This window comes from Molothrus ater, chromosome 3 (genome assembly GCF_012460135.2).
Source record: "Molothrus ater isolate BHLD 08-10-18 breed brown headed cowbird chromosome 3, BPBGC_Mater_1.1, whole genome shotgun sequence".
In the NCBI taxonomy this organism is placed as follows: domain Eukaryota; kingdom Metazoa; phylum Chordata; class Aves; order Passeriformes; family Icteridae; genus Molothrus; species Molothrus ater.
The window spans coordinates 112,225,288-112,249,986 of NC_050480.2; the positions used below are offsets into that span (position 1 = coordinate 112,225,288).

The following is a 24,699-nucleotide window of genomic DNA, read 5'->3' on the forward strand; positions in this document are numbered from 1 at the left end:
ACAGTTCCCTGTGTTTTTAAATATAGCTCCAAAGTGTTTAGTGAAGTAAACGATTTTCCTTTCAGTTCCTTCTAAACATCTCACTGAAAAGCTGTGATTTGCAGGTGCTTTTATGGCTGAAAATGTGGCTTTTTCTCTTTTTTTCTTTTTTTTTTTTTAATGGACACATCCATGAGGGGATGTTTAATGCTCAGTCCTCAAGCTTCTCCTGGAATCTCAGGAAATATTCCTGCTCAAAAGCTGCCTCCATTCAGGAACATTCATGGTTCTGTGAGCTCTGACCACAGCTGGGGTAATTTTCATGGTAATGAGGACGGTGGTAGTAAGGAACGGGCTATTTCTGGAAACTCTTTTCACACCTAATTACTCTCATATTTCTGGGGGTAAATCACCCACAGGCTGCGCCCACTTCTGCAGAATTGTGGGCTCAGAAACTTTCAGGGTCGAGCTTCAATCAGGAGAGGCCAAGGATGAGTAGCAGAGAGATCTTTTTGTGTTGCACAGAAACAGAAAAAATCGGGATATTGTGGGGAGAACAGGCTGGGAGAGCTGGGAATGTTCACCTGGATCAGGGAAGGATCCAGGGAATCCTTGGAGCTGCTTCCAGAGCCTCGAGGGGCTCTGAAAAGCTGTGATTTGCAGGTGCTTTTATGGCTGAAAATGTGGCTTTTTCCCTTTTTCTTTTTCTTTTTTTTAATGGACACATCCATGTGAGGGTGTTTAATGCTCAGTCCTCAAGCTTCTCCTGGAATCTCAGGAAATATTCCTGCTCAAAAGCTGCCTCCATTCAGGAACATTCATGGTTCTGTGAGCTCTGACCACAGCTGGGGTAATTTTCATGGTAATGAGGACGGTGGTAGTAAGGAACGGGCTATTTCTGGAAACTCTTTTCACACCTAATTACTCTCATATTTCTGGGGGTAAATCACCCACAGGCTGTGCCCACTTCTGCAGAATTGTGGGCTCAGAAACTTTCAGGGTCGAGCTTCAATCAGGAGAGGCCAAGGATGAGTAGCAGAGAGATCTTTGTGTGTTGCACAGAAACAGAAAAAATCGGGATATTGTGGGGAGAACAGGCTGGGAGAGCTGGGAATGTTCACCTAGAGAATGGAAGGATCCAGGGAATCCTTGGAGCTGCTTCCAGAGCCTCGAGGGGCTCCAGGAGAGCTGGAATTTGGGAAGGGGCTGGAGGACCCAGGGAATGGCTCCAAAGGGGAATTTTGGGTGGGATCTTGTGGAGGAATTCTTCACTGCGAGGGACTGGGGAGGAATTCCCAGAGAAGCTGTGGCTGCCTCTGGATCCCTGGGAATTTCCAAGGCCAGGCTGGAGCACCCTGGGAAAGGTGTTGGGGTTGGAATGGGATCATCTTTAAATTCCCTTCCCACCCAGACCATTCCATGAGATGGAGAATCTCCGTGGCTGTGTGGGGAAATCTGCCTTTATTCCGCTCTCAGATCGCTGCCTTTGTCTCTGAAAATCGGGATTTTTTCCCCTCAGGAACCATCAGCGTTAGGATGATGCCAATCACTGCCTGCCAGCAGCCTCCCATTCACAAAAAGCTCCTGCTCGCTGAAAAGGAGCAGTTCAGACCCTTTTTCCACCCGAACCAGGGATGATTTCTGCGCTTTGCAGCCCCCAGGCCCCGTGGGTTGCTCAGGCTCATTCAGCCACTCTCTGTTCTGAGGCTTTTTACACCAGAAAAAGCCAGAATTTTTTTTTTCTTTCTTTTTCTTTCTCTCTCTTTTTTTTTTTTCCATTCACAAATTATTTCCTGGGGTTTTTTTTTTGGTTTTGTATTTTTTTTTTCACTGAGGCCCCTTGCTGCTGAAGTCAATAATGAACATATGGCTGGGAACAGGCAGGCAAAAATAAAGGAATAAAGGGATAGAGAGTGCAAATTTTCCAGGCAAAGACAGCATCACTCAGTAAAATACCAATTTTAGTGCAGATCACCATCAACTACCGAGTGAAGAAACCACGAGGGCCAAATTAGATTTTTTGAGGGCTTAATTTTTGGTTTTGTGTGGGATTGTATTTTTATTTTTGAATTCAAAAAGCAGAATGGTTTTGCTGTGAGCATTTGGAGGGGTTTATATTTTTATTTCTGAATTCAAAAAGCAGAATGGTTTTGCTGTGAGCATTTGGAGGGGTTTATATTTTTATTTCTGAATTCAAAAAGCAGAATGGTTTTGCTGTGAGTATCTGATAAAAACAACCCCCAATTTGAGATTGGGGTTGTTTTAATCAAAACCAGGATGGAATTGCTGTGGATTTTTTTAGGGAGAGGAGACTTTCAAGTGATCCACACATTTTTGAGACAATGAAAAATGCTTTATTTCCTGTGCTGAGCCCCAGGGGAACGCTGACCCTCCTAGAAAGGGGGAAAAAAAAGAAACCAGGAGATGAAAGCAAAGGTGGAACTTGAGAGCAGATTGATGGAGGAATTCTCCTGGGTTTTTCCAGGATGGATGGAGGCAGGCTCGGAGCACCTGCACCACCGAGCACAATCTGGACGCTCTGTCCGGGCCTCCAAGGTCAGCCTGATCCTACTCCAGCAATTTTCCAGGTTCTTTTATCTCCATCTCTCCTGGGCTGTGTCCCAGCAGGGCCGGGATCTCCTGGTTTGGGAGAGAAGAACTCCCCAGCAGTGCTGGATCCCGATATGCCAGGGGGGAACCGACCATGGAAAGGCTGGGATGGGAGGCAGGAGCTTCTCTCCTGATCTGTGGGGAGATTCCTGGGTTTAATGTGGAAAATGTTCCTGCTGGAGCTGGAGCTGGAGCTGGAGCTGGTGGGGATTCCCCTTGGAGCTTGGGAAAGCTCCCTCTGACCTGTGGGGTTGAGGGTTTGGGGGAAGGCAGGAGGTGGAGAAGTTTCCAAGGTCCTTCACACAGCAGGGAATCCGCTTTTCCTACCCAAAATATGGGAAATTCTGGAACAATCTGAGGTGTTTCAGGTGCTGGTGACCCTTTTCTGTAACTTCTTCCTTGGCTTGGTGGTTCCATAATGGGAAATTTGGCAGCTTGACCATGCCAGGCCCTGGAAGGGTTTTGCTGTCTGGCTGTGGATGGCCAGGAAAGCTGCAGCAATTCCCTGGAATGCTGCCCTCCCTGCCTTGGTCACGGAATAGTTCACAGGAGGTGGGGATTTTTGGATCTTTGGGAGTTTCTCCCCTCGGTCCCATCCGTGGGAGGTTTTGCCGTGAGCGCAGGCATTGAGAGGAAGCGATTTGGGATTGCTCAGGTTGGAAAAACTCCCGGAGATCATGGAATCCAACCATTCCCAGCACTGCCAAGGCCACCACGAATCCATGGATTGAAATCCCTCCAGGGATGGGGATTCCACCATGGATCCACATCCCCCCAAATCCATGTGGATTTAAATCCTGGATCCATGAGCCCCAAATCCACATGGATTTAGATCCTGGATCCATATTCCCCCAAATCCACATGGATTGAAATCCCTCCAGGGATGGGGACTCCACCAAGGCCCACATCCCTCCAAATCCATGTGGATTTAAATCCTGGATCCAGGAGCCCCCAAATCCACCTGGATTGAAATCCCTCCAGGGATGGAGACTCCATGGGATGGAGACTCCATGGGGTGGAGATCCATGTCCCCTCAAATCCACATGGATTTAAATCCTGGATCCATAAGCCCCCAAATCCACGTGGATGTGAAATCCCTTCAGGGTTGGGGACTCTACCACGGGTCCACACCCCCTCAAATCCATGTGGATTTAAATCCCGGATCCGTGTCCCCCCAAATCCACCTGGATGGGAAATCCCTGCAGGGATGGGGACTCCACCACAGATCCAGGAGCCCCCAAATCCACATGGATTGAAATCTGTCCAGGGATGGGGACTCCACCATGGATCCGTATTCCCCCAAATCCACATGGATTGAAATCTGTCCAGGGATGGGGACTCCACCATGGATCCGTATTCCCCCAAATCCACATGGATTTAAATCCTGGATCCGTGAGCCCCCAAATCCACATGGATTTAAATCCTGGATCCATATTCCCCCAAATCCACATGGATTTAGATCCCTTCAGGGATGGGGACTCCACCAAGGTCCACATCCCTCCAAATCCACGTGTATTTAAATCCTGGATCCATAAGCCCCCAAATCCACGTGGATGTGAAATCCCTTCAGGGTTGGGACTCTGCTATGGATCCACTCCCCCCAGATCCATGTGGATTTAAATCCTGGATCCGTGTCCCCCCAAATCCACATGGATTTAGATCCCTTCAGGGATGGGGACTCCAGCATGGATCCACATCCCTCCAGATCCATGTGGATTTGAAATTTCTCCAGGGATGGGGACTCCACCAAGATCTACATCCCCCCAGATCCACGTGGGTTTTCAATCCCTTCAGGGTTGGGGACTCCGCCACAGATCCATGTCCCCCCAAATCCACATGGATTTAAATCCCAGATCCACGAGCCCCCAAATCCACATGGATTTAAATCCCGGATCCATGAGCCCCCAAATCCACATGGATTTAAATCCCGGATCCATGAGCCCCCAAATCCACATGGGTGTGAAATCCCTCCAGAGATGGGGACTCCCCCACAGATCCATGAGCCCCCAAATCCACGTGCACTTCAGTTCCTCTCGATCCATGGGGATTCCACCATGGATCCATGAGCCCCCAAATCCCCATGGATTGAAATCCCTCCAGGGACGGGGACTCCACCAAGGCCCACATCCCCCCAGATCCACGTGGATTGAAATCCTGGATCCAGGAGCCCCCAGATCCACCTGGATTTAAATCCTGGATCCATGAACCCCCAAATCCCCATGGATTGAAATCCCTCCAGGGACGGGGACTCCACCAAGGCCCACATCCCCCCAGATCCACGTGGATTGAAATCCTGGATCCAGGAGCCCCCAGATCCACCTGGATTTAAATCCTGGATCCATGAACCCCCAGATCCACATGGATTGAAATCCCTCCAGGGATGGGGACTCCACCAAGGTCCACATCCCCCCAGATCCATGTGGATTTAAATCCTGGATCCAGGAGCCCCCAGATCCACCTGGATTTAAATCCTGGATCCATGAACCCCCAAATCCACATGGATTTAAATCCCTCCAGGGATGGGGACTCCACCAAGGCCCACATCCCCCCAGATCCACATGGATTGAAATCCCGGATCCAGGAGCCCCCAGATCCACATGGATGTGGAATCCCTGCAGGGATGGGGACTCCACCCCTGCCCAGGGCTGGAACACCCTTTCCAAGCAGGAATTATTCCCCATTTCCAACCTGAACCTCCCCACGTGTAGCTCGAGGCTTTTTCCCCTTTTGTGTCGCACTCCTGGAGGGAATTTTAGCAGAAACACAGGAATGGACAGGAAGCTCTTTGGGGACGGAAATAAAAACAAAACGCTACAAAACCAACCTCCCACCTTCACATAAACCCGCCAGATAAATCCTCTGCTGTTCCGTTCCGAAAACAGCGAGTCGGAGGTGACATCCTTGCGGGATCCCGGGGCCGGGTGACTTTAAAATGTTTTGATTTCCCCGATTTCAAACGTCCATTTCCAGCCCGGCAGGTGCCGTGCGCTGCCCCAGGCGCCGCGTGTTCCAAAGGCACGGCAAAGGCACCCTGGAATCCGCGTTTCTCGGTCACTGGGCCATTGTCTGCCGCGCTGAATGCAGATCCTATCGTTAGGGGCTTTTAATTAGCCCGGCATTGACGGGGGAAATGCAAATGAGGCCGGGGGAAAATGGAGGCGCGAGCTGCTGTTAATGCACGCAATTAAAGCGCTAAGTGATTGTTCCTTCCCCGCCGGGCTGCGGGTGTCACTCAAGGCAGGAGCTTTCAAGTGCTATAAATAATCCGGCTGATGGAGATAAGGGATGGAGCGTGGAGAGCTCCGATAATGCTCCTCTGACTCGCGCCGTTTGAATTTAATCAGCTCCTTTCAGGCGGGAGGAGCCCGTTCGAGGAGCGGCGTTTGAGGGGCGCAGTCCATCTCCAGTGGCTGAATTTTGAATCTCTCTGGTCATTCCAAAATAGAGCTCAGATAGTGCTCGTCTTATTCACACAATTTGAATTTAATCATCTCTTCTCAGGCGGGGGGAGCCCGTTCGAGGAGCGGGGTTTGAGGGGCGCAGTCCCATCTCCACTGGTTGAATTTTCAATCTCTGTGGTCATTCAAAAATGGGTTTTTGGTGACCTTTACTCCGAGCAAATGCTGGCGTTTGAGTGAATCGCTTTGAGAAATTGCTGCTTTTATCCCCTCTTTGTGTCCTATCTCCTGCAGCAGTCGGGCACCTGGAGGGCGAGGAGATTAAAGGTGGCCGGTGAATCTTGGGGGCTGTGAAATGTTCGAGTGGAATCCCGTGAAATTCGCCTTGGTTTTCTCCTTTTGGGCTTTTTTTGGTTTTTTTTTGAAGCTGGTTTCTCATTCATTGCGTGCTGAGTGTGGTCAGGAAAATCCGATTAAAACCTCCAGGTGGAATCTCGGAATTTTGGCTGATGCTGAATTTGGGGATGGGGGCCCGTGAGGATCCCAAATCCTCAAACCTTTCCCTGTTGGGTCAGGGGTTTTCTGATTTAAAAGGGTTTTTGCGAGAGCACAAGGAGGGGAAAATATTGAAATTGAGGGTGTTCCCTCCCGATTCCATCTCCTGCTCCCTCCTTGGAATGAGAGGATCTTGCCCAAATCCAGCTGTTCCACGATTCTGGGGTTATATTCTGATCTAACAGACACTGGCTTTTGGTTTCCTGGAATCCCAATTTTCCTGGGCAACGGTTTCAATGTCACTGAAAGCTTTTGGTGAGAGTTTGGGAAAAAAAATAATTCACAGTTATTATTTACTGTGAAAAAATCCTCGGTTTTCTTTAATATCCCATAAATTGAGGAATGATGTTACAGGGAAATGATATTTTAAGGTATGGAGGAATCCATATGAACCTCTAGGTTTGTTCCAGCTGATCAGAGCTGACCTTTATTAACTTTAATTAAATTTAAATTTGAATTTTTACTTCCATTAAATTGCTGCAATAATCCCTCATGCCTTGCCCATTGGCCACGCCCCCAAATTTACATTTACCTTCAGTAAATCTTAATTATCTAAAACCTGTTAAATACCTGACGGGAGAAAACCTCGAGGAGGATTGGTTTGGCTTTGAGGTTGGTGGTGCTTCCATTTGGAATAGTCTCAGAAATGTTCCGATATATAAAGCAATACATAATTGTGTTAATAATATAATAATAATAATGTTAATATTAATTATATTATTATATTATATTTTACATATTTGTCATATTATATTATATTATATTATATTATATTATATTATATTATATTATATTATATTATATTACAATATATTATCTATCTACTAATAATATTATATATTAACGTTATGTAATATTAATCTATAATATAACATTAATATAATATTGTTATATAATTAATATACTATATTAATTATATTATTATATATTATTATATAATATTAGTAATATTATTATATGACATATTACATATATAACACAATATATTGTCTATTATATCTATTAATTATATTATATATTGATATTATATAATATTAATAATATCATTATATGACATATTACATATATATAACACAATATATTGCCTATTATACCTATTAATTATATTATTATATTCTAACAATTATGTTAATAAAGTACTAATATTCCTATAAATAAATATATAACAATAATTCCAATATAAAGATGACCTCCCTGGGTCATCTTTCGCCTCTCCCCGCGGAGCAGACGTGGATTAGCCCTGACTCAGCCTGGAGCTGATGGAAAACCTCCAGAGCTGCCATGGATGGTGGCCTCTGGAACAAATATTTTCAGGATTCAATTTGTCTTGGCAGGAAACAGCTCCGGAGGGTTTTTATCAGCCCCAGACACCTTTTAAGGTGTCTAATTAAAAAAAAAATAAAATAAACACACAAGAAAAGGCTACAATTCCTCTTAAATCTTGGCACGTATTGGCATTTTCTACTCCCTTTGTTTCAGGGGAAACTTAATCAAAAGCAGTTTGTGAATGGGGAAAGGTTGAACCTTTAAATATTGGGATTTACAGGGAAAAGGGGCTGGGGAGGAGCCGCTCCCTTATCTCGTTTGAAATTAATTACTTGGGGAATCAGCTCGGGAGAGTTTTGAGGAATTAGCAGGGAAATCTGTGTGTTTTTAAAAGCCACTGGGGAGCAGAATTATCAGAATTATTATCATTATCATTATTATTGTTATTATTCATGCTCGGACGTCAGAGGCGCAGAGGAGTGAAGGGACAGAATTCAGGGTGAGCCGGGCTTTGCTGGCTGCGTGCAAAATCCAGGAATGGTGGTGAATCATTGCTGTGAAAAACGCCACTCACTCGGCTTTAAAATGTTCAAAGTTTCACGGTAATAAAATGGTCATAAAAATAGAAATGCAATCAGAGTAATAACAATTTGGACAATTTGAATTAGGACAATATGAGACAATGGAGACAAAGAGTTACGGACGTCCGGGTACCTTTTCTGGGCAAAATAAGCCCGAAAAAGGACACACATTAACAGAGGATTAACCCTTAAAAACGATAATCTATTGCATATTCATACACCTCATCCATGATGCATAAATTCCATTCAAACACAGGATTCTGTCTGGTCATCCTCAGCTTCTTCCTCTGAATCCTGACAGCGCCTTCAGGTGGGAAGAAGTTCATTTCTTCTGATAATGGGGCAATAAATTCATTTTCTCTGAAAGATTCAGGTGTCCTGTGGCTGCTGTATTGCTGCAAGTCCTTTCTTTAAAAGAATTATCTTACATTTTATTCGTTAGTTTCTATTGCTTAGTTTTTATCATCACTTTCTATTTCAGTTATTAGTTATTAGTTAATTTTATTATTTAGTTCCTACTTTAACATTTTTTAACAACCTAAAACTCTATTTACCGCACCACTTAAGAGAATGAATCCAGCATTATTTGAAGAAACAGGGCAGGAGACTTTTTCTCCTTTTGATGCTTTTATTAAAGGTGATCAGCTCAAGATGGTGAAGCCCAAGGGGTCCTCAGTCTCCTCTCCAGGGTGATGCAGAGGAGGAGGAGGAGGAGGAGGAGGAGGAGGAGGAAGGTGCAGCTTCGTCCCCTCCTGGGGCAGAGCTGGGGGTCCAGGCCTCGTGGGAGCCTTTTGGGCATCGCCCCCATCTCGCCTTCCCGCTCCTTCCACCTCCAGGTGTTGCTTTAAGATGATTTCCTGCTCAGGCCGAGGGGCACCGAGGGTTCCCAGCACCTCTGCAGGCTCCGCATTCCGTCCCTCACGCCCAGGCATCGCTCTGATTTCTGAATTCTGCATCGGCTCCTTGGTTTTGGGGTCTTTTCGGGAAGTTTGGCACTTCCCGTGGCATGCAGGTCCCGAAGTTATTGTTTTGCATCTTCTGATGCCCCCTCCTCCCATTGTCTCATCCCTTCCCCTCACTGTCTGGGGACAGGAGCCATTGACTGAGCCCAAGCCAGGCCCTTTACCGGCACAAAAAGAACCATTAATTTGTGATTATCATAACAAACAGGCAGCGCTGTAGCACCAACTCTGGTCTGACTGGTTCTGTAACTTTTTTCCCCCACAAAAAAAATCGGCAGAGTTTTGTTTATAACGTTACTTTCTAACACAATACGTGTAATACTCATTTGAATACTTGTGAAAAGTCAGTCATAAAATACGTGCATTTTTCACAATTCCCGCTTTGGGATGATGGGGAATATTCACCCAGGCCCTGCCTGGAGTGGCCCATTGGCCCCATCCTCACCTGAACTGCTCCATCCTCCCCTGCCAGGACACTCAGCCCGCTCCCATCTCCTTCCTTCTCCTCATTTTCCATCGACCACCCACAAAAAGTGGAATTCAGCCCACTTGGGCTTGGCTGAGGACAGCCAGGATCGTTCTCCAGGCCCTTTGGGCGTTGGATTTGAAGGAGTTGGATTGATCCATGAAGCCTTGGAGGTCTTGGAGAAGATCCCTGGAGGTGCCAGGGAAGGCTGGAGCAGCCTGGGATGGATGGTGGGCGGTGCTGGGGCTGGCATGGGATGAGCTGAGATCCCTTCCCACCCCAAGCACTCTGATCCCACCATTGTCCTGGCTCCAGACCTTGTTTCGTCTCCCAGGCTGTGCTGAGGGCTGAGCTGCCTGGAAAATCAGATTTTCCACCTCTTGTTTCCCTGCATGCCCCGGGCTGGATCCAGGCCTGGTTTAGGAAAAGGAAAAACCTGGATTATTGCAATTCCTGAGCTTCCCATCCTGGTACTGGGTCTGGTGTGCCTTGGAGCTGAGCTGGTCCATTCTGGGGGTTTTATCCTGATTAATCCTTGCTTGGTGCCCTGCCTGGCTCCTGATTCCGCTTTTCCTTTAAATCAGTTTAATCCTTGCCTGGCTCCTGATTCCACTTTTCCTTTAAATCACTTTAATCCTTGCCTGGCTCCTGATTCCACTTTTCCTTTAAATCATTTTAATCCTTGCTTGGCTCAGGGTGCCCTGCCTGGCTCCTGATTTCACTTTTCCTTTAAATCACTTTAATCCTTGCCTTGCTCCTGATTTCACTTTTCCTTTAAATCAGTTTAATCCTTGCCTGGGTCCTAATTTTACTTTTCCTTTAAATCACTTTAATCCTTGCCTGGCTCCTGATTCCACTTTTCCTTTAAATCACTTTAATCCTTGCCTGGCTCCTGATTTCACTTTTCCTTTAAATCATTTTAATCCTTTCTTGGTTTCAGGGTGCCTTGCCTGGCTCCTGATTTCGCTTTTCCTTTGTTGAAATTATTTCATTGTAATTATCAATCCCAAAATTTAATCTGGGAAAAAACCCAACCTGGGTGCTCCATGTGGGATTCAGGCAGGGAAATCAGAGCCAGACTTCACCCTGCTGTTCTCAGGGCTTGCTCAGAGTGGGGAATAACACAGAAAAACAGAATAAATCTGTTTTAAACAGATTTATTAAACACAGAAAACCAGAATAAATCTGTTTTTCTCCGTTGCTATTCCAGTGCTGTGGGCCAGAGACGTTGATTGATCTCATCCCTATTGTTCTAATTCCAGGGTCTGGGACAATAAATGGTGCAATATCCATGGAATTCACCCTGGAAAATACAAGGAAAGCACAGATTTGACTCGTTCTGGTGTTGTGTGGGTCTGTGTTCCTCCTGTGGCTTCCTCTTCAAATCTAGAACAGATTTTTCATTTCTAAAAATGCCATAGACCCATAAATACTCACAGCTCAGCCTAAGCCAGGAATTCTCAGTAATTCCCATATTTCCAACCACAAAACCCCTCTGGAAATGAGTCCAACCAAAGTTCCCAACCCCAGGGAACGGTCGCTTTGCCCTTTTTCTTTTTTTTTGCCTCTTTTTGATCCAACTTGTTGGGGGAGATGATAAAGATATTATAATTAGTGTATTATTATGATATAATAATTATATAATTATATTATTATATAATTATAATATAATAATATATTATAATTCGTATAATTATATACATCTATTATATAAATTTATTTATAATATGTAGTTATAATATATAATAAATATATAAATCTATTATATAAATCTATTATAAATCTAATTATATTATATATAATTAATGTATTATAAATATGATTAATATATTTTATACATATATTTTATGTATTATTAATATAATTATATGAATATATTGTTATGATTACATTATTATTATATAGTTCTATTATTCTGTTGTAATTATATTATTATGATATAATTATATCATATTATAAATATGATTTCCTGGCAGAAAATTTTGAGAATATGGAAACTAGAAGCGAGACTGAAATGAAAGTCAAGCTTTATATTATTTATTATTTCTATTAATAACATATTATATTAAATCTATACTAAAAGAATATACTCTTACACTCTCATTCTCTCTCTTTTCCCCACTCTCTTTACTTCTCTCTCTCTCTCTCTCTCTTTCCCACTCTCTTTGCTTCTCTATCTCTCTTTTCCTCTCTCTTTATTTCTCTCTCTCTCTTTCCCACTCTCTTTACTTCTCTCTCTCTCTTTCCCACTCTCTTTATTTCTCTCTCTCTCTTTCCCACTCTCTTTTCTCCTCATTTCTGCTCCAGCTGTGGCTGGCAGCTCCCCGCAGGTCCCTGCACTTGGCCCTTTGCAATAAACCCCAAATTCCACCCCTGCCTTCAGAGATCTCTCCCCTCCATCCTTCCCTGATGGGGAAGGTGAAACGGGAAAGTTTATCAATATGATTCCCTGGCAAAAGATTTTGAGAATATAGAAACTCGAAGTGAGATTGAAATGAAAGCTTTGAGATCCCTCAGTCACTGAACATCTGGCAAACAATGATGTGGCCACTGAAGGCGATCCCCTTTTGATGGAACAACACCCTCTGCTTGCAGACAGGCCCACGGGGCAGAGCAGACCCTGCCAGCTCGGCAGAAGGGCCCAGAGAGGAGTTTGTAGGGTTTAAAATGTAACACAGGATGGTAATGGAATGATGGTAATGTAATGATTCTTACAGGCTGTGTGTAAATGCCATAGGATTTGTATCTTGTGCTAGATTGATTAGTGAAAATTATGATATTCAACACAGAAGAAGATTTGTTGTATTGTAATGGGAACCTCTTACCCTCTCGTCCTCTCTTCCTCTTTACCTTTAGGGTTTAAAATGTAACACAGGATGGTGATGTGATGATTCTTACAGGCTGTATGTAAATGCCACAGGATTTGTGTATTGTACTAGACTGGTTAGTGAGAATTATGATATTCAACACAGAAGATGATTTATGGTATTGGAATGGGAACCTTGATCTCTCACCCTCTTATCCTGTCATCCTCTTTACCTTTAGGGTTTAAAATGTAACACGGTGAGGTGATGTAATGATTCTTACGGGCTGTGTGTAAATGCCACAGGATTTGTATCTTGTACTGGATTGGCTAGTGAGAATTATGATATTCAACACAGAAGATTTATGGTATTGTAACAGGAGCCTTGCTCTCTCACCCTCTCATCCCCTTTACCTTTAGGGTTTAAAATGTAACACAGTGTGGTAATGTGATGATTCTTACAGGCTGTGTGTAAATGCCACAGGATTTGTGTCCTAGGTCGGGTTAGTGAGAATCAGAATGTTCAACACAGAGGCAGATTTATGGTCTTGTAACGGGAACCTCACTCTCTTACTCTCTTGCCCTCTCATCCTCGCAACAAACCCCAAATTCCACCCCTGCCTTCAGAGATCTCTCCTCTCCACCCATCCCCACCACCCCACCCCGCGGCTCTCCCACACCAACTCTTTATTTTTGTTGTTTTCCCAGGAGTTTTTTGAGAACCCGGCGTTCCGTCCCGACGGGCTGAAGCTGTACCCCACGCTGGTGATCCGCGGCACGGGGCTCTACGAGCTCTGGAAAACGGGGAGGTACCGGAGTTACCCCCCCAGCACCCTGGTGGACCTGGTGGCCCGGATCCTGGCCCTGGTGCCGCCCTGGACGCGCGTCTACCGCGTCCAGAGGTAATTCCCAGCTGGAGTCGCCCCCGCGCTGCGCCGGCAGCGATTCCGGCCTCGATCCGTTCGTTACAGCCCCAGATCCGACTGGGCCTTCGTTACCGCCCAGGGTGCTCCAAGATTTCCTTGGACACTGCCAGGGATTCTCGGGGAATGCCAGCCCAGCCAGGAATCCCTTCCCAAATCCCACCCCAAGCTCCCCTTTCCCAGGGAATTCCCTCCATTCCCAGCTCTCCCAGCCCTGCATTGGATCCATCCCCATCCCAACTCTTCTCTGGGAAGGAATTTCGGGATCAAGAGGCTTCACTGGGAACTGGGGACTCCAGGAAGGGTCTCCCTTCCCTTTTCCATCCCCAAATTCCATAAAAATCCCCCGGGATGGATCCTGAGTGTCCTGGATCCCAGAATCCCGGAATGGTTTGGGATGGGATCCATGGACCTTCAATCCCATCCCATTCCAACCTTGATCCAAGATTGCTCCAGCCTTTCCTTGGACACTGCCAGGGATTCTCTGTGAATTCCAGCCCAGCCCCTCCCACCCTCACAGGCAGGAATTCCTGTCCAAGATCCCATCTAAATCTCCCTTTTCCCAGCGGGAAGCCATTCCCTGTGTCCTCTCCCTCCATCCCTTGTCCCTCTCCAGCTCTCCTGGAGCTCCTTTAGGCCCTGGAAGGGCTCCAAGATCTCCCTGGATCCTTCTCCAGGTGACCATTCCCAGCTCTCCCAGCAGCTCTGCTGGCCCCCTGAGCTTCCCAGCCCCAGACGTGTCCAGAGGTAATTCCCAACTGGAGCGGTCTCCGTGCTGCTCCGGGAGGGATTCCCGCCTCGATCCGTGAATTACGGCCCCAACTGACTCGGCCTTCATTATCTCACAGCTTTAATTGCTAATTAAGCAAAGATCGTAGAGCTGGTCCCTCTCTGTGCAGGTGGGAAAGGCCAGGCAGGTGGGATGGGGAGGTGGAAGTTGGGAAATGCGCGGAAAATTCCGGAGGCGCCGCTGACCGGGGGCAGCAGCCAGGGCTGGGAGGATCCTGAGGGATAATGGGGTGGAGCCTGTGGTGGATAATGGTGGATCCCATGGTGGATAATTAATGGGATGGATCCCGTGGTGGATAATTAATGGGGTGGATCCCATGATGGATAATTGATTGGCTGGACCCTTGATGGATAACTAATTGGATGGATCCCATTATGGGTAATTAATTGGATGGATCCTGTGGTGGATAATTGGATGGATCCCATGGTGGATAATTGCATGGATCCCATGATGGATAAGGGGATGGATCTTGTGATTGATAATTAATGGGATGGATCCCATGATGGATAATTGGGTGGATCCCATGAAGCATAGTGGGATGGATCCCATGATGGATAATTAATTGGATGGATCCCGTGATGGATAATTGGGTGGATCCTGTGATGGATAATGGGATGGATCCCGTGATGGATAATGAGTGGATTCCATGATGGATAATGGGTAGATCCCATTATGGGTAATTAATTGGATGGATCCCATGGTGCATAGTGGGATGGATCGCATTATGGATAATTAATTGGATGGATAATTAATTGGATGGATACTGTCATGGATAATGGGATGGATCCTATGATGGATAATGGGATGGATCCTATGATGGATAATGGGCTGGATCCCATGGTGCCTAGTGGGATGGATCGCATTATGGATAATTAATTGGCTGGATCCTGTGATGGATGATTAATTGGATGGATCCCATGATGGATAATGGGATGGATCCCGTGATGGATAATTAATGGGATGGATCCTATGATGGGTAATTAATTGGATGGATCCAATGATGGATAATTAAATCCTATGATAATTAATTGGATTGATTCTGTGGTGGATGATTAATTGTATGGATCCCATGGTGGATAATGGGATAGATTCCATGATGGATAATTAATGGGATGGATCCCATGGTGGATAATGGGATGGATCCCATGATGGATAATTAATTGGGGTGGATCCCATGATGGATAAGGGGATGGATCTTGTGATTGATAATTAACGGGATGGATCCCATGATGGATAATTGGGTGGATCCCATGAAGCATAGTGGGATGGATCCCGTGATGGATAATTAATTGGATGGATCCCGTGATGGATAATTGGGTGGATCCTGTGATGGATAATTAATTGGATGGATCCCATGGTGGATAATGGGATGGATCCCATGATGGATAATTAATTGGGGTGGATCCCGTGATGGATAATTGGGTGGATCCTGTGGTGGATAATTAATTGGGTGGATCCTGTGATGGGTAATTAATTGGATGGATCCAATGATGGATAATTAAATCCTATGATAATTAATTGGATTGATTCTGTGGTGGATGATTAATTGGGATGGATCCCATGGTGGATAATGGGATAGATTCCATGATGGATAATTAATTGCGGTGGATCCCATGGTGGATAATTGATTGGGATGGATCCCATGATGGATAATTAATTGGATGGGTCCAATGACGGATAATTGGGTGGATCCCATGATGGATAATGGGATGGATCCCATAATAATATGGGATAATTAATTGGATGGATCCCATGCTGGATAATGGATGGATCCTGTGGTGGATAATTAATTGGGTGGATCCCATGACAGGTAATTAATTGGGTTGATCCCATGATGGGTAATTAATGGGCTGGATTCCGTGATGGATAATTGGGTGGATTTAATGATCCTCTCCCAGGATTCCTCACCTGCCTGGACTCTTTTCCCTGATTTTTCCCTGGAATTGTGGCAGGGTGGGGATGAGCAGAGGGAATTGATACAGGGGGAGACAGCTGAAGGCAGGAAACACCGGGGGCTTCGGAAAAAAAAAATAAATCAGGATTTAGGGAAAAGCGGAGCTTCGAAATTATTAAAAAATGAATTTTTGCTCAAAATTCTGTTGATTTTCAAGGACAGGGAAAGTGAAAGGGTTGGGAAGCATCGCTGGGAAAGAGGAAGGGAGAGAGAATGGGAGATGGGATGAGAGGGAGTCCAGGGAAATTTGAGATCCGGAATGAGAGGGAATCCAGGGAAGTTTGAGATCCAGAATGAAAGGGAATCCAGGGAAGTTTGAAATCCAGAATGAAAGGGAATCCAGGGAAGTTGGAGATCTGGAATGGAAGGGAATCCAGGGAAGTCTGGCATCTGGAATGAGAGGGAATTTTGGAAAATTTGGCATCTGGAATGGGAGAGAATTCCAGGAAGTTTGAAATCCAGAATGAGAGGAAATCCAGGGAAGTTGGAGATCCAGAATGAGAGGGAATTTTTGGGAATTTGACATCTGGAATGAGAGGGAATTCCAGGAAGTTTGACATCTGGAAGGAGAGATGGGGTGAGAGGGATTCCAGGGAAATTTGAGATCCTGAATGAGAGGGAATTTTGGGAAATTTGACATCTGGAAGGAGAGGGAATCCAGGGAAGTTCGAGATCCAGAGTGAGAGGGAATTCCAGGAAGTTTGACATCTGGAATGGGAGGGAATTCCAGGAAATTTGAGATCCAGAATGACAGGAAATCCAGGGAAATTTAACATCTGGAATGAGAGGGAATTCCAGGGAGTTTCAACATCTGGAATGAGAGTTGGGATGAGAGGGAATCCAGTGAAATTTGACATCTGGAAGGAGAGGGAATCCAGGGAAGTTTGAGATCCAGAATGAGAGGGAATTTGGGGAAATTTGAGATCCAGAATGACAGGAAATCTAGGGAAGTTCGAGATCTGGAAGAAGAGGGAATTTTGGGAAATTTGACATCTGGAATGGGAGGAAATCCAGGAAGTTCAAGATCCAGAATGACAGGAAATCTCGGGAAATTTAACATCTGGAATGAGAGGGAATTCCAGGGAGTCTGGAACATCCAACATCCAACTTCCCTGGATGTTTGAGATCTGGAATGAGAGTTGGGATGAGAGGGAATCCAGGGAAGTTTGAGATCCAGAATGAGAGGGAATTCCAGGGAGTTTGAGATCTGGAATGAGAGTTGGGATGAGAGGGAATCCAGGGAAATTTGACATCTGGAATGAGAGGGAATTCCAGGGAGTTTCAGCATCTGGAATGAGAGATGGGATGAGAGGGAATTTTGGGAAATTTGACATCTGGAATGAGAGGGAATTCCAGGGAGTTTCAGCATCTGGAATGAGAGGGAATTTTGGGAAATCTGACATCTGGAATGGGAGGGAATTCCAGGGAGTTTGAGATCCGGAATGAGAGCTGGGATGAGAGGGAATCCTCGGAGGCGCTGAGGAGGTGGAAGAGCACGGGAGCAGCATCTCCCACCTCCAGGGGTTCTGGTTTTCCTTGGATTCCGGTGTTTTCCTGGATTTCCCTCTCACGGGAGCAGCATCTCCCACCTCCAGGGGTTCTGGTTTTCCTTGGATTCCGGTGTTTTCCTGGATTTTCCCTCTCACTCTGCGGCTGGGGAGGTGGAAAAAGGAGCAAATCCAAATCTTTCCCTGGGAACGGGGCGGAGCTGAGAGCCGGATCCAGAATTTCCCTGCAAGTCCCGATCCGAGGAAAGCCAAGGAATGGGAATATCGGGAACCATTTCCCGAATTTTGGGAGAACAGGAGGTGCAATGAACCTGGGCCTTCATTTGAATCAGGTTTAATAATTTTAATAATTTTAATAATTTTAATAATTGTTACAATTCCCTGGTGCAATGAACCTGGGCCTTCATTTGAATCAGGTTTAATAATTTTAATAATTGGGATTTTGGTTACAATTCCCTGGGTTTGAGCTAAAAACTCCGGTCAGGATTCTTCAGTCTCTGTTCCTGGAGGGAAAATCCACCCAGCCGGGATGGATAGGGAAAAAACCAAATTATTTTGTGGATTTATAGGGAAAAAAACCAAATAATTTTGTGGATTGATAGGAAAAAAACCAAATAATTTTTGGATTTATAGAAAAAAAAACCCAAATAATTTTGTGGGTTTATAGGAAAAAAAAACCAAATAATTTTGTGGATTTACAGGAAAATAACAAATAATTTATGGATTTATAGGAAAAAAAACCAAATAATTTTGTGGATTTATAGGAAAAAAAACCAAATTATTTTGTGGATTTATAGGAAAAAAACCAAATAATTTTTGGATTTATAGGAAAAAGCCAAAGAATTTTGTGGATTTGTAGGAAAAAAGAAAAAAAATTGTGGATTTATAGGAAAAAACCAAATAATTTTTTTGATTTATAAGAAAAAAAAATTTTCTGGATTTATAGGAAAAAAAAACCAAATAATTTTTGGATTTTTGGAAAAAAAACCAAATAATTTGTGGATTTATAGGAAAAAAAAAACCAAATAATTTTTGGATTTATAGAAAAAAAAAATTTTGTGGGTTTATAGGAAAAAAAACCAAATAATTTTGTGGATTTACAGGAAAATAACAAATAATTTATGGATTTATAGGAAAAAAAACCAAATAATTTTGTGGATTTGTAGGAAAAAAAATTTTTTGTGGATTTATAGGAAAAAACCCAAATAATTTTTTGGATTTATAGGAAAAAGCCAAATAATTTTGTGGATTTATAGGAAAAAAAAAAATTGTGGACTTATAGGAAAAAACCAAATCATTTGTGGATTTATAGGATAAAACCAAATAATTTTGTGGATTTATTGGAAAATACCAAAAAATTTTGTGGATTTATAGGAAAAAAACCCAAATAATTTGTGGATTTATAGGAAAAACACCCAAATTATTTTGTGGATTTATAGGAAAAAATTTTTTTTGTGGATTTATAGGAAAAAAAAACAAATAATTTTGTGGATTTATAGGAAAAAAGCAAAAATTTTTTTCCTTTTCCCAGAGAAAGCTTGGAGGGGCAGGGAATGGGATGTGGGGAATTTTGGGAAGGAATTTTTGGGAATGCCCATCCCTGGAATAATTCCAGGTTGGGGTTGGGATGGGGTTTTAGGTCCTTTCCAGCCCTTTCGTTTTTGTTCTATAAAATAAAATAAATTTGGGGTTTTTTCCCCCTTTTCCCAAGTTCAGGACTTTTTTAAATTCCTTGATTTTTTTACCCAGTTCCTGCCAAACCACGGAATTATCCAGGAAAATCCACCAGGAATTCATTCCATGGATCTGCCGGGTGGAGAGGGATGGAAAAGCAGCCTGGATTAATTCATTTATTAATTTATTAATTTATTCATTTATTAATTTATTAATCAGTTTTTGGGATATTCAGCTGAGAAAAAAGAAGGAAAACTCAGCCAGGAACATTTGGGACCAGCCTGGTGCAAACTGAATTCCTGTTCCTGATTTCCCTGGAAATCTGAGGGATTTGGGGTGAAAAGATGGAATTTGGGTGGAAATCTGAGGGATTTTGGTGGAAATCTGAGGGATTTTGGGATGAACAGATGGAATTTTGGTGGAAATGAGAAATTTCGGGTGAACAGGTGGAATTTTCATGGAAATCTGAGGGATTTTGGTGGAAATCTGAGGGATTTCGGCAGAAATCTGAGGGATTTTGGGATGAACAGGTGGAATTTTGGCAGAAATCTGAGGGATTTTGGGTGGAAATATGAGGGATTTTGGGATGAACAGATGTAATTTTGGTAGAAATGAGAAATTTTGGGTGAACAAGTGGAATTTTAATGGAAATCTGAGGGATTTTGGTGGAAATCTGAGGGATTTGGGGTGGACAGGTGGAATTCTGGTGGAAATGAGAAATTTTGGGTGAACAGATGGGATTTTGATGGAAATCTGAGGGATTTTGGGTGGAAATCTGAGGGATTTGGGGATGAACAGATGGAATTTTGGTGAACAGGTGGAATTTTGGTGCAAATCAGGGATTTTGGTGGAAATCTGAGGGATTTTGGGTGAACATGTGGAATTCTGGTGGAAATGAGAAATTTTGGATGAACAGGTGGAATTTTGGTGGAAATCTGAGGGATTCTGGTGGAAATCTGAGGGATTTTGGGATGAACAGGTGGAATTCTGGTGGAAATCTGAGGGATTTTGGTGGAAATCAGAGGGATTTGGGTTGAACAGGTGGAATTCTGGTTGAAATGAGAAATTTTGGGATGAACAGGTGGAATTCTGGTGGAAATCTGAGGGATTTGGGTGAACAGGTGGAATTTTCGTGGAATTTTGGGTGAACAAGTGGAATTTTGGTGGAAATCAGGGATTTGGGATGAACAGGTGGAATTTTCATGGAAATCTGAGGGATTTTGGTGGAAATCGGGGATTTTTGTGAACACATGGAATTTTGGGTGGAAATCTGAGGGATTTGGGCTGAACAGGTGGAATTTTGGTGGAAATGAGAAATTTTGGATGAACAGATGGAATTTTGGTGGAAATCTGAGGGATTTGGTGTGGACAGGTGGAATTTTGAGGGATTTTGATGGAAATCTGAGGGATTTTGGGATGAATAGGTGGAATTTTGGTGGAAATCTGAGGGATTTTTGTGAACATGTGGAATTTTGGTGGAAATCTGAGGGATTTTGGGCGAACAGGTGGAATTTTCGTGGAATTTTGGGTGAACAGATGGAATTCTGGGGGAAATCAGGGATTTTTGTGAACAGGTGGAATTTTCGTGGAATTTTGGTGAACAGGTGGAATTTTGGTGCAAATCAGGGATTTTGGTGGAAATCTGAGGGATTTGGGCTGAACATGTGGAATTCTGGTTGAAATGAGAAATTTTGGATTAACAGGTGGAATTTTAGTGGAAATCTGAGGGATTTTGATGGAAATCTGAGGGATTTTGATGGAAATCTGAGGGATTTTGGTGGAAATCTGAGGGATTTTGGGTGAACAGGTGGAATTTTCATGGAATTTTAGGTGAGCAGATGGAATTTTGGTGCAAATCAGGGATTTTGGTTGAACAGGTGGAATTTTGGTGGAAATCTGAGGGATTTTGATGGAAATCCGCGGAATTTTGGGATGAACAGGTGGAATTCTGGTTGAAATGAGAAATTTTGGATTAACAGGTGGAATTCTGGTGGAAATCTGAGGGATTTTGGGTGGAAATCTGAGGGATTTGGGGTGAACAGGTGGAATTTTCGTGGAATTTTGGGTGAACAGGTGGAATTTTCGTGGAATTTTGGTGAACAGGTGGAATTTTGGTGCAAATCAGGGATTTTGGTGGAAATCTGAGGGATTTTGGGATGAACAGATGGAATTTTGGTGGAAATGAGAAATTTCGGGTGAACAGGTGGAATTTTCATGGAAATCTGAGGGATTTCGGCAGAAATCTGAGGGATTTTGGGATGAATAGGTGGAATTTGGGTGGAAATCAGGGATTTTTGTGAACATGTGGAATTCTGGTGGAAATCTGAGGGATTTTGGTGGAAATCTGAGGGATTTAGGATGTACAGGTGGAATTTTGGTGGAAATGAGAAATTTTGGGTGAATAAGTGGAATTTTAATGGAAATCTGAGGGATTTTGGTGGAAATCTGAGGGATTTTGGGTGAACAGGTGGAATTTTCATGGAATTTTAGGTGAGCAGATGGAATTTTGGTGCAAATCAGGGATTTTGGTTGAACAGGTGGAATTTTGGTGGAAATCTGAGGGATTTTGGAGGAAATCTGAGGGATTTGGGGTGAACAGATGGAATTTTTGTGGAATTTTGGGTGAACAGGTGGAATTTGGGTGGAAATCTGAGGGATTTTGGAGGAAATCTGAGGGATTTTGGTGGAAATCTGAGGGATTTTGGGTGAACAGGTGGGATTTTGATTGAAATGAGAAATTTTGGGTGAACAGGTGGAATTTTGATGGAAATCTGAGGGATTTTGGTGGAAATCTGAGGGATTTTGGTGGAAATCTGAGGGATTTGGGGTGAACAGGTGGAATTTTGGTGGAATTTTGGGTGAACAGGTGGAATTTGGGTGTAAATTAGGGATTTTGGTTGAACAGGTGGAATTCTGGTTGAAATGAGAAATTTTGGATTAACAGGTGGAATTCTGGTGGAAATCTGAGGGATTTTGGGTGGAAATCTGAGGGATTTGGGGTGAACAGGTGGAATTTTCGTGGAATTTTGGTGAACAGGTGGAATTTTGGTGCAAATCAGGGATTTTGGTGGAAATCTGAGGGATTTTGGGATGAACAGATGGAATTTTGGTGGAAATGAGAAATTTTGGGTGAACAGATGGAATTTTAATGGAAATCTGAGGGATTTTGGTGGAAATCTGAGGGATTTTGGCAGAAATCTGAGGGATTTTGGGATGAACAGGTGGAATTTGGGTGGAAATCTGAGGGATTTTGATGGAAATCCGCGGAATTTTGAATGAACAGGTGGAATTGTGGTTGAAATGATAAATTTTGGGTGAACAGATGGAATTTTGATGGAAATCTGAGGGATTTTGGAGGAAATCTGAGGGATTTGGGGTGAACAGATGGAATTTTTGTGGAATTTTGGGTGAACAGGTGGAATTTTGGTGGTAATCTGAGGGATTTTAATGGAAATCTGAGGGATTTTGGTGGAAATCTGAGGGATTTTGGGTGAACAGATGGAATTTTGGGTGAACAGGTGGAATTTGGGTGTAAATCTGAGGGATTTTGGTGACCAGTGACCGTTTTAAGTGAAATACCCAAACCCCACCACGGAGCTGTTGTGATTCTGGTGGATTTTCCCCGAATTTCCCAATTTCTGCTCTCCAGCAGCAGCTGATGAAGAACACATGGATGATCCCTTTTTTTTTTTCCCCCCAGATTCCCAATTAATTGAAGAACTGAGAGCAAAACCCCATTTTTAGGATTGTTAAAGATTTATATTCAGATTTTTTTCCTCTTAAAAAAAATCTCTGACTACTTCTTTGCATTTTTCTTCATTTCCCATTTTTACTTTTCCCTTCATTTTCCTCCTGCTTTCATTTGGGTTTTTTTTTATTTGGGTTTTTTTTATTTGGGGTTTTTTATTTGGGTTTTTTTTTATTTCCAACTCAACCAAAGCCTTGAAACCAAAAAGGAATTCAGCAAATTCGGGAGTTCAGCGATTCGGGATTTCGGCCGATGGAGTTTTTTTGGTGAATTCTCCGCTGATGGAGCTGTTCTAAATTTGGATTTTCCTCCTTTATTTTTATTTTTGCTGCAGGGATATCCCAATGCCTCTGGTGAGTTCCGGGGTGGAGCACGGGAACCTGAGGGAGCTCACCCTGGCCAGGATGAAGGACCTTGGCACACAGGTAAATTTAAAATAAAAAAATAAAATTAATAATTATTTAAAATATTTGATAAGTGTTTTATAAATAATTTCTATTTATCTGTAATGAAATATAATAAAATGTTTATTTGTTTTTTAAAATAATAAATAATGAAGAAAAATCCTCTCCGGTTGTGTTGAAGGAGATTTGATGGCTCCACCCAAATCAGGAGATGAAAAACCCAAAAGAACCAGATTTGGCTTAAAAAAAAACAAAAAAAAGTAGATTTGGCATTAAAAAAAAAAAAAAAACAGATTTGGCTTTTTAAAAAAAACCAAAGAATCAGATTTGGTTAAAAAAAAATTCAGATTTGGCTTAAAAAAAAAAAACAAAAGGACCAAATCTGGCTTAAAAAAAAATCAACCTAAAGAATCAGATTTGGCTTAAAAAAAGACACCAAAAACCAAAATAATCAAATTTGGCTTTAAAAAACAACCAAAATAATCAGATTTGGCTTTAAAAAAAACTAAAAGAACCAGATTTTGCCTTAAAAAACCCCAAAAGAACCAGATTTGGCTTAAAGAAACCCAAAATAACCAGATTTGGCATTAAAAAAAAAAAAAAAAAAACAAAATAACCAGATTTGGCTTTAAAAAAAAAAACGAAAAGAATCAGATTTGGCTTAAAAAAATCCCAAAAGAACCAGATTTGGCATTAAAAAAAAATCCCAAAAGAACCAGATTTGGCATTAAAAAAAAAAACCCAAAACAGCCAAATTTGGCTTAAAAGGCTCTAAAAAAAAAAAAAAAAAAAAAACAACCAAAAAACCCAAAATTAGTAAAAAGCACCTCACTGAAAAGCTGCTTTTTTTGGGAAGAATTCAGTTTTCCCTTTCCACCCCTCTCCTGAATGCACATGGAAAGTGGGAGTTGAAATCCCATTTTCTCCTTTTTTTTCCCCATTTTTCCCCCCATCCCCCCCCCCCATTTTTCTCCATTTTTCCTATTTTTTCCCTTTTTTTTCCCCCATTGTTTGGACCAGAATTGGAGCCCTGAAATCAGAGGAAAAAGAGGGGAAAAAATTCCTTTTGAAATTCTCT

The 24,699-nt window shown here is 43.0% G+C and overlaps 1 protein-coding gene across 1 annotated transcript in view; it reads left to right on the forward strand.

Moving 5' to 3' along the window:
- ELP3 (elongator acetyltransferase complex subunit 3) overlaps positions 1-24,699 on the forward strand; it is a 119,128-nt gene that overhangs the window by 71,209 nt on the left and 23,220 nt on the right. The window contains exons 10-11 of the mRNA XM_036380310.1: positions 13,329-13,522; positions 23,552-23,642. Coding sequence (XP_036236203.1) covers positions 13,329-13,522; positions 23,552-23,642 — 285 coding nt within the window. The remainder of the gene's footprint in view (positions 1-13,328; positions 13,523-23,551; positions 23,643-24,699) is intronic.